We start from the raw sequence: 10942 nt of genomic DNA, 5'->3' as shown, positions 1-10942 counted from the left end.
GAGTTCAGATGCAAACCCAGCCCACAGAGTTTGCCCTGACTTGATGGGGTTGGGTGGTTTTACACGTGATATTTTTCCTGATGACTGATCAAATCTCCTTCACTGTGGCCATTGAGCTGCCCATAACAGAGCCTCAGTGGTGGCCAGGACTTGGAGAAAGTTTGTGCTCCTGTTGCATGAATTGATGTTGCAATTGCCTGACCTGATTAGGTTAATTTTTTCCAATCCTTATATGCTCTCAAATTGAATGAGCAATTCAGGCTATAGCCCTGGATCATTCTTGGCTGAAACTCTGAGGTACTGATGAAAGAGGCAGTGGCATCAACACACGTTACACCTCCCTGTAGTCTGCTCCTGACAATATCTCCATTTTCACAGTTAATATGACAGACAGATGAAGAACTACGGAGTAAAAACTGCCACGTACTGTTTTATCCTTTTCTGAAAAAATTCTTCTCATATTACACCATATCATGTCACAAACATTTAGTCCTCTGTCTACTAGTTTTAAGATAGATTTGAGTCAAAAATCTTTGTATATGGGAATGGATGGGCTACTTAGCTTGTGCTCTCCCAGATTTAACTATTCTTTTTTAAGAATTTCTTTTTATTCCCTCCTTTTGCTAAATTCAAGAGCTTTTCCTCTTGGAATTTTCTAACATCAGCAATAATATGTATTTTGCTATTAATATCTGGTGCTGATTAGCCCATCATTTGTCAATGCTATATATCCTTAGTATGAAGATCTTAGCATTTTGATATGAAATTTTAATAGTTAAGCAGAGAGGCATCCCATTTGTTGCATTTTGATACCAGTTTCTGTTCTTACATTTTTATTATTGTGTTCTTCTTTAATAAGTTTTTAGGTTTGTAGGAGTATAGCTGCCTTTCTAAAGTCTAAATGTCCTATAATAAAACATTTCTCAGAGGAAAAATTATTTGGTAATATTATTTTCAGGCATTGCTCTGAAAATTAATACGATACCAAAAATGTTGGGCTCCTCCCTTATCCATTAGATTGTCAAAGAAACTGAGGGAGCTGTGTGCCTCCTTACAGGGGACCCCCACAGCCACCCTGACAGCCCCCATATGAGGCACAAGAATATTTTTGGCCAAAATGCTGTACCACCTCTGAAAAACGCCTGGACTTGATGTGACTAAACATATTTCCCTGCAGACAGACCAGTTCTAATAGCTTTTTCTTAAATGGCATTTTACCTTCTCTGTCTCAGCAATGGGATTCATAAATATTTCAGTCATTCATGACTCCAGAGCTGAATTTCCAGGCTGAGCTATCTCCTGTATGTGTGACAGGGGACTTGGGCTGATCCATCTGTGGCTCCCAACTGGGTTCTCCCTCCTTGCCCCTCACAGACCCACTGAGCGTACCCCGTGTGGCAGCACTTGTGTTACCTGAGGGAGCGCTGGTCACACCTCCAGCACCAGGCACCAGTCAGCAAACGGCTCCCAGCAGATAAATTCTGGTGCAGATTTCACCCTTGACTGAAATCAAATTGACTATGAAGAGATACTTTTAAAACCCAGTGATGGCCAAGAGGCAACTGTTCCTGGGACACACAGAACGCCCCTACAGCATCCCAGCACAGGTGGAGGCAGCATACACCCCATGGTGATGGAAAGACAAATGAGTGGGAAACGCTCACTCCATGATTTTATTTATCCTTCCCATTCCCTATCTCCTGGAATAAATGCAGGAGTTCATGTTTCAGGGTGCTGAGCAGTATGTTAGCATGGGAAAACCAGTTACGGGTGAGCAGGAGCCAGTTCTGTGACCGTGGGGGTACATGGCCAATAGCTAATTAATACTTGCCAAAGCAGCCTGTGTATTGCAGCAGCGCAGTTCTCAATTCCTTGGACTGCTTAAATCTCCCATTAAGCTGCAATGATGGGTTGTGTCTCCTCTTTGCATGTCACTGAGCAGAAGAGGAGGAGAAGGAGCCCATGGGGGCACCACAGCTTGTGGCTGATGTTGAGAGACCAACTGCAGGGAGCCCATCAGACCTGCTGCTTCTGCTAGCATTTCCCATGTTAAGTAATCCATTTCAAAGGAATGGAGCAACAGGAAAGTAGTATTGGGCTGTGGAAGCCAGTCCTGCTTTGGGCTAAGATCGTGTGGGGGGCTTCTCAGTCTTGGCTCTTGGGAAAAAATTGCACATATCATGTAAGATCAAAATGGCCATATTCTGTTCACAACGAATCATAGAATGGTTTGGATTGGAAGGGACCTTAAAGATCACCTAGTTCTGTCCTTCCTGGGTAGGGACACCTTTCACTAGACCGGCTTGCTCAAAGGCCCATCCAACCTGGCATTGAATGCTTCCAGGGGTGGGGCATCCACAGCTTCTCTGGGTGAAGAGATCAAGCTATTGCCTCCCTGGGTGCAAGTTAGCAGTGCTTCTCCTGCAGCTACTGAAGGGTTTGCTGAGGAAATGGACTCTGAGTGGCCAATGATGTGAATGCATCTCCTGTTTCAGGTATTCCCTTGTGCCTGTGTCCCTCGGCTCTGCCTGCCTGCTGCAGGCGTGCCCAAACCTGCCCCTGCCCAGGGTCATCTCTAAGGGAGCCAGGGCTCTGTCACATATACCCTTCACAACATAAGTCATCTTGAAATGCAAGAAGCACTTGAAAAAGAATGGGAAAACTCTGGGAACATACCAAAAGCAAAGCAGAGGCTGCAGCTTTTTGCAGTGGCTGCCTGTAAAGATTTTGCAGTTTGAAGTGGCAGGTTGCGTATTTTGTGCAGACAAGATTGTTAACGTGTGAAACATGCTAAAAATTGACCGATAGAAGCACCTGGATATTTCGAACATAAATAGTGTGTATCAAAATAGCTACAGAGCAGATGGCCTGGCTCCCTGCACACCTTGCTGACCAGAATACTCGAGCAACACACACAGCCAAAATCTTGCTGTCTTCAAAGCTGATCATCTGCAAAGGCAAGGGTTATCCTCATGCTACCCTTTATCTGTCAGGCAAAAACACTCCTGCATACACTAATTAGTGTATTCTAGAGGGATAATGAACCCCAAGCTTGTTTGAACTTGTTACTACCCCAGCAAAGCAAATCACCTGTTCTAGAGCTCAGGCTCTCAAAAGTCGGTGAGATTAAAACAACTGTGAGCTGAAATCTGATCTACAGTGAAAAGTGCCCAAAACACAGAGGGCTGGGTTTGCCAGCCCGCTCACAGCACTGCCTGTCGCTGATAAACATGAAACTGAATCTGTTTCTCACTCTCATTTTTTACCTTGGATGCTAAGACCAAACATTCTCATTCCATGGATTAACTGGGATGTAAGGCTTTTCATGCCTTGTTGTATGGTTCAACAGATGTGAAAGGGAATTATCACTTCAACATGATATCAAGACTCCTTTTTTTTTTTTTTTAGCTGATGGGAGATTACTAAGCCTGAATTCTTGTTTAATTTTAGTGTGTTAATTGATGGGATAATGAGCATTGATTATATGTGTTTTGGCTGCGTCATTGCAATTACAGGCTCTGTTTTATTCATGAGCCAGTCCCAAAGAATTCACTAGAGATCTAAGACAGCTTAAACCTCTCAGAAAAAGGCTCTGAATTGTTTGAGTAATGACACTCTTAGATGGAAAATTAAAGGTTCTCTTTTCCCATGCTTTTTAAGATAATTAAAATCCAGGAACAGTAAGGTGGTGAACATCCTTATTCATTAGCCTTCAGTAATTTAGCTTCTACTAAATGAGGAAAACATTTTAATTCTCTAGGCCATCTGTTGCAGTCTCCTTTGTGTGTCCTGTTACATAAAGTCTCATCTTGGATAGTTTTAACATCAGTATTGTATCCTTTCACCAGGAATGATGAGCTGGATGAGGTAGTTGAAGTCACTACCTATTAAAAGACCACCCTGGGATTAAAATGGCTGCTTGATCTTCTAGGTCGAAGTTATCCTGTCTAGACACCTCTAGGCAAAGGATCTGCAGAAAGGAGACCATGCACAGAGATAGGCAGCGTGACAAGCTGTGTGTTTTCTAATAGTGATATCCATGCCAATAAATAACAAAGTTCATCGGAGCCCTTCCAGTTCCTCTAATGTGCGACTGCTCTGCCATATGGCTCAGTGCTGCTTTTGAAAGCAGGCACTATCTGCAGAGGCTCTGTGCTGGATGCTGCTTTGGAAGCAGCTTGGAAGCAGAATGGATCTCCTCTTTGCACTGTGACAGGGGAATAGAATGTATTAGAGTAGGAGTGTGCTCACCTAGGATAAACTCTGGATCAGGAATTGAGAAACACTTGGTTTCTGACTCTAGTTGTAGGAACAACTCGCTTTATAGCCTGGGACAAGTTACATTAGCCCATGCCAGGGAAGTTTCTCATTAAAATTATAATGTGTATGGCTGAATGGATTCAGTGTCTTAGTCTTGATGTAAAGTTACATCCCTATAGGTCTAAGAGGATCCAGGCTCCATTAGTTTGGTTTGTTTCTGTCAAATTTTCATGTAAATACCAGCCACACTACTTGCCAGCCCAGCAGGGGCTGCTGTAGACTGATGTATTTAGCCAGGTAGTGATTACATTATTGACAGGCATGGCTGCAGGCAGGTTGCTTCCACAGGGCAGAGCTTGAATCCACCTGTTTGCTATTACTCGAGTTGCTTGGAGATCATAAACACCCTGGCCTCGAGATGTGTGGCTGCAGAGCAAGCATTCCCAGCACCGAGCAGTACTCGGTCAATCAGCCAGCTCCTGCTTCCACCAAAAAAAGCCCTTTGTCTGCTGCAGGCATGCCCAAGTGGTAAGTCACTGCTTTGTTCTGTCATCTTGGTGATCTGCCATTTGTCTTGAAACTCATTATCTGGATGTGTTTGTCTCTATCACAAGCCAAACCTCTCTGCTCTGTAATTAGTTTCAGCACTTTAGCAAAAGGTAAGCAGGCTTTAGATTTTAACAGAAAGCAAGGATGTGCTTCTCACAGCTGTGAGTCCTGCTGGGAATAAAAGGCATGTGTCTGCTCCAAACTGAGAGCATTGATGAGGAGGGGATGATGGACCCCTCTGCACTTTCCTGGGGGTGGGCTTAAAACTGAGAAACTTCCTGGACCTCTTTCATGTTCTGAAGAAATTATATGAAGTGTATTGCAGGGCCCCTCTCTTAAAATTAATTAATTAGCAGCTTTAGTAATAACAGCTCCAGCCTACTTGCTTAGGTGAGGGATTACAAGCTGTGTGATGTTCTGTGCTGGTTGTAGAGGCCACTTTCCATTGTGAAGGAAAGCCAGTCTCCCTTGGGAAGCCCTGAGTTCCTGGGGGACTAAATAAAGCTCACTCATGGAGAAACTATATACCCTCACACAATTCACCAGGTGATAACTGTGCCTCTCTTCTCTCTTGCTAGCAGCATACCCATAGCCAAGCAGCTGGCATCAATAAAAGGTAAGGGCACCAATTTATCACCCCTTGGGGATTCAGGTCTTCTGCAGCCCACGCGCAGAAAATTCCAGTAATGTCACAGAGCTGCGGAGGCTGCGCGGACCCTCAGCTGGGGCAAGATGAGAGTCTCGTGTCCCTGTGCAATGTGCTCCTGTATTGATCACTTCTCCCCTGCCTTTTCATTAAAAATCACAATCCAAATTGTCTGTGGTGCCTGATACTAACTGAGGGATGTGAGTGTGCACTCTTTAGGATGCGGCTCAGGAGCAGGGGCAATGAATCCGCCAAAATCCCAAGTGTACTATAACGCTGAAATGCGCTGCTGGTGCTCAGGCACGGGTATTTCTGTGCAGCCAGGCTTCCCAGTTGGGTCGTGTTTTCCATGGTAGAGGACCCTGGGAGTCCAAACGCACCTGGGCAGCCAGCATGGCCTGTCCCCATGGCATGGCAGGTCCTCGCTGGATGCCCAGGGTTAGGGTAGACCAGAAGGGTCTCACACATTGCCCTGTGTTACTGCCCTAGCTCCGAAGGAAAGCTTCCTTCAGGGTGTGACTCTGTAGGACGAGGCATGTTGCTGGCCCACTCCAAATAAAATCTGGGCCGGGTCCTTTGTGGTATAAACACTTTCAGTCTCATTAACTTTAGTGAAACTACGCAGATTTCCACCCACCCAGGATGGTTCTAACAAATAGCTTTCAATTACATCTCAAATGCCGCTTTTTCGGGTAGACTGATAACTTTTCCTCCCTCCAGCTCTAGGACAAGGCTCAGACCTTGAAAAAGCTTTTGCTACAGTGGCTTTGGTGTATAACAACAATGCTGACCCGGAGGGCAAGCTCAGCAGAGCTGAAACCAAGAGCTTGCTGCAAACCCAGTTTTGGCACTTCATACAGGTGAGAGGGTTTGGGTGAGTGGGTGGGACTGTGACAGCACTGACCAGGCACTTTGGGTGCAGGGATGGCACCTCAGGCTCTGTCCTGCAGCTGGGCAAACATCAGTCCATGGGATAATCTCAAGTGAGACTTTAGGGATTTGAAACAAACATTCAGTGGATTAGTTGCTTTTATGTTGAGCCTGTGTCCAACACAGGGCTGAAGGAGGGGGATGAAAATAAACCACGGTGGATATCTGCTTGCATTTGTTGAAAGAAAATAGGGCAATTGCAAAAAAAAAAAAAAAAAAAAAAAAAACAACAACCAAATGAAGAAAAAAAAACCTTAGATGGTGACAAGAGACTTAATTTATGAAGAGAGGAAACCCAGTGCATTTAATGAGGTGTTTGATGGTTTGCCAGACTGACCCAGCACTGTGAGAGCCAACCCTGTGCCGTGGAGCCACATGCACTGTGATCACTGGTGGGGCTGCTGGGATAGAGGGGGCAGAAAGCCCTCACCCATCCAGCTGGGTATGGTGAAAAACAGCCATATTGGCACTTGTGGCTGTAAACTTCTTGCAGGTTTTTTTTTTTCCCCTCCCTAAATTAAAAGAAAAAAAAACCACACCAAAAAACCCCAAACAAAACAAAAAGAAAACCAAAAACCAGTTTTATCAAGTGGTAGGAAAAGCTACCACTTTAGTGGGACTAATAAAAAAAGCTCAACTAAGTAAACGACAAAGGTGTTTAGTACTAAAGACGTTCTTGACAATACCTTTGCTTCCAAAAAGAACAAAATCACATGACTCGTTGGGGAGGGGGAATTGGCACCAAATAAGAAACTAGGTTCCTTACAGAAAAAGAATTGAAAATATCAATTGCCAATCATACTTGGGATTGTGAGACGTTTTGGAGATTATTAAACTAAAAACCCATCCTGGAACTCTAGCAAGGTTTTTTTATAAGGAAATATGAATAACAAACATGATGTATAGTTTCATAATTTTAATAATCCATTCCAACAGTGATGCTCAGCAGGACAGGGAATAGTACTGAAGTTATGCCCATAAAATCTAGAGTTTCTGAGACCTTCACAGTATATATTTAAATATTAAATTTAGGAGGTTGGTTGATTGGTTGTTTCCTCCCCCCAGTTTTATCAAGACACAGGACTCCCTTTTTTTCCAGCAGTTACCATCTATGTCATCATCACTGTCAGATTTTCAGTCATGATTAGGTGTCTTTTAAAAGATATATTCTGGATTCTGGTGGAAACTTTGAGGACTGATTGTTCTCCTGTCTGATTGCAATAATGCGTCTGTTTGAGTTCCTTGGTATACCTTCAGAAAAACTACTGTAAATGTTGATATAAAAACATGAATTGGAAGATAGAAAAATGCATTAATGTTTACATAGATGTCTCTTTTTTTAACGATGCAATAAAAAAGTTATTTTATTCTTAATTTTTTTTTTCATTTAAAATCCTATATAGGGCCAAGAAAACAAACCAAAATACCAGGAGATAATTTCTGACTTGGATGAGGAACCAGAGAACAAAATTGATTTTGAAGATTTCATGATGACATTAGTCATGCTCACTCTAATGTCTGACCTCCTGCAGGAGATCAAAAACGTGAAAACCACAAAATGATCTGTGCTTTAAAAGGAGAAATAGCTTGGCACTTTATAAGAAAGGCATGAGTGAATTACGCAGAAATATCAGCGTGTGCCTGGATACCTCGTGCTGGTCCCTTTTAAATGGAATAAAATCTGGTCCAAACCTGGCTGAACTTACTCCTCTGTAGAAACAGTCCATGGGGTGAAGATTTGGTGCTCAGGGCTTTGTATCTGCTGCATTGGTGCTTTGCAGGAGTGTGCTGACTGGGCTCTCACAGACCTTTCCATCCTCTCCCACACTATTATGGGGAGATGATGGGGAGACAACTGCAAAAATGTGCAGTCCCATCTCCCTTGGGGCAGGGCTGCCCAGCTCTCCCAGTTACCCCAGGGTGCTTCAGCCCTGAGCAGGGTGTTACCAGGGATGGGTTTCATGATTGGCAGTGGCCACAAAAGGTGTTACAGCCTTAGGTAAACATTGACTTTAGCCTGTGGAGTTTCCACCCCACCATTAACCCTGCTGAAGGGAGCATTTATTTATTTTTTTTTCCTCCTCCAGCTGACCTCTTCAGTGAGAGATCACAGTAGAAGAATTTCAAGTCCAGCTTTTGCAATGCATCTTTGGCAGCACTGTGCTTGTGTGACCAAAGGGATGGCTCATATATCCCTGACAGCTGAGTCTGCTGATTTGTGAAACTGTGAAAAGCAGAAACCACATAAGAAGTGGTCCTGACCAGTGATGGTGGAGCAAAAGGGTGGCCAATATATTGTTTGTACTGGAGCTGAGTGGTATTGGCTACCCAGCCATGGGCTTGGTTAGGACCAGAGCCTCAGTATTAAATGCTTTGGGTCGATTCCTACATACAAGGTCCTGTCTCAGAGCCAACATTTAGCCCACTTTGATATCCTTTTGGGGCATAAAAAACAGTCTCATGACCCAGGAACAGAAGAGCCTCTCTAAGGATGTAACAGGATGAGTGAGCCAGCAAAACATTGCAGCCCTTTTAATTTTTCTTCTTCCTTGGCTGAAAAGGAGAAGACAAGAATGATTTAGCTTTGGTGAATGAATTTTTAACAGGAAGGGATCAAACCCTTTGGTGTTAAAAGAGGGAAATTAATGACAGCTGAGTAACGAGATTTAACTCCTTGACATAAAAAGGCTTTTAGTGTTTCCAGAAGCTAAGGGGATATTTTATAATGGATTTTGATGCAAAGCAAGGACACGTGTTGCAACAGGAGTTGTTTGGAGAGGGAAGATCTGTGCCTGTGCGGTTTAGGATGGGATTGAAGGAAGAAATGCAAATGGATGCAGTGGGGTTTGAAGCTCAGCAGGTAAGTTGCTGGGTTTGGACTTCAGCTAGGACGTGGCCTGGTCTGGAGGCTAAACACTCACAACTGGTCCTCCTACAAATAAAACCTCGTATTAGCAAAGCTCCTTGCTCTGATGGTGAGTTGCAAGAATAGGCAGCATCAAACCTGTGGCAAATGGAGATGTCCTTCCCATACATCCCCACTGAGGGACTGGTGGCCTTGTGCTGTGAGGATGACTGCTCCCATGGGATGCCCATCACACTTCCCAGTGATGGGATATGGGAGCACAGGGTTGGATGAGGAGGGCAAACCTCTCTCGGAGACCATCCCTTCTGGGAATGTGTCCTCTGAGGACCCACCTTGACCAAGCACCCGAGATCAAAACAGGCACTTAATCTGGTGGCATCATCCATGCTGGTATCACATTTTCACGTAATGTGGCCCTGGTGTTGCTCGATGTCTTCCCCAATCCCTTTTGGTTTTGGCCAGGTAGAAGATCAGTGAAAGCTTAAAATATCAACTGATGCTCCTTTTCTGGGGTAGAAAGATAGATTGAACTTGAGTCTCTAGGCAGCTTTCCTATTATTAAAGCAAAGAAAACACCGCACAGCCCTGAAAAGATTGTTTGGGAGCTACTGGTGACTCTGAAAGCATCGATTTCGTAATATCGCTCTGTTACAGAAAAAGACTGAAATGAACAATATTGTGAAGCCAATTAGGAAAGAGTTGTTTGAAATTGCTAGGGCCCTAACGCAGTTTCTGTTATTGCTGAAATGTTTCTAAGTCTTGCACGACTTACATTAATGACTTAAAAGCCTTTTATCTGATCAATTCACTCTGTCATCTCATCGTATGCAACCCTTTTTATTCCAATGCAGTGTGTTGTGAGCAATATCCTGAGTCCTTGGCTTGGATCAAAAGCCCCTTGTGCTAAGCACAGTGAAAATTCAAAGTGAGAAGCAATTCCTGGACAACTCAATAGCAAAGAAATTCAAATGTTAGGGAAGGAAACAGAGGCATGGAGAAACCAAGTGCCTTGCTGAGCACATGTAGCAGAGCTGGAACTGGATGCCAGCCTACCCTGGGCTCCTCATGCAGAAGGAAAGAGGCACTATGATGATTTCTTCAACAGTTTCTGAACAAAGTGAATGGGTTGTGCAAGGCTTGATCTGCATCAGTCCTTGAAAGTCCCACGTCATGCTCAAAAGCAGAAGGATGCACTTGGAAGAGCCCCAGCACCTTATACTTAGGAGTAGGCAGAAGTTTGCAGCTCAGCTGTGGAAAATGCTCTTTCATTAACTCAGACTATTTGTGACTGCTCTGAGCACTCTCAGTGATCAGCTTTGAAGCTGATCTTGTGTAGACAGCATGTCTGGCTGCATCCTCAGGGAGCTGGCTGAAAACTTGCTTAAAAGGCTACTGTTGTGTTTTATTTTGTTTCTAGCTTACTCCTATTGGAACCAATGGGAGTTCATAATTGATTTCCCATAGCAGAGCCCACACAAGTGCTAAGGAGTTGAGCAGCAACTGAATTAATGAAATCTGCAGGCACCTCTGCCTCAGCAAGTGGGAACATCATATCAGTATCTGATACCCCCAGAAGTGAAGGTGGTACGAAGAGTAGCTAGTCAAGACCTGACCTCCATGGGTTTGTGGTTGGGTTGGGATTTGTGCAGTGAGTGTTGAGGTGTGAGTAGCCACCCTGAGAGGTTCTGCAG

The 10942-nt window shown here is 44.1% G+C and overlaps 1 protein-coding gene across 2 annotated transcripts; it reads left to right on the top strand.

Moving 5' to 3' along the window:
• The first annotated feature begins 4506 nt into the window (after positions 1 to 4506).
• Positions 4507 to 8080, top strand: SNTN (sentan, cilia apical structure protein). 2 transcript variants are annotated; one of them, XM_064667005.1, is made up of 4 exons: positions 4507 to 4788; positions 5388 to 5425; positions 6176 to 6315; positions 7789 to 8080. In XM_064667005.1, exons 1-4 carry the CDS (start codon positions 4679 to 4681, stop codon positions 7945 to 7947), a joined length of 447 nt encoding a protein of 148 aa, XP_064523075.1. In that variant the 5' UTR covers positions 4507 to 4678; the 3' UTR covers positions 7948 to 8080. The 2 variants fall into 2 exon arrangements, with proteins under 2 accessions (XP_064523075.1, XP_064523074.1); XM_064667004.1 differs by having other exon boundaries at positions 4641 to 4788; positions 5391 to 5425.
• Positions 8081 to 10942: the final 2862 nt, after the last annotated feature.

The sequence above is a fragment of the Pseudopipra pipra genome, chromosome 11 (genome assembly GCF_036250125.1).
Source record: "Pseudopipra pipra isolate bDixPip1 chromosome 11, bDixPip1.hap1, whole genome shotgun sequence".
NCBI lineage: Eukaryota > Metazoa > Chordata > Aves > Passeriformes > Pipridae > Pseudopipra > Pseudopipra pipra.
This window is presented reverse-complemented; position numbering and strand designations above follow the sequence as displayed.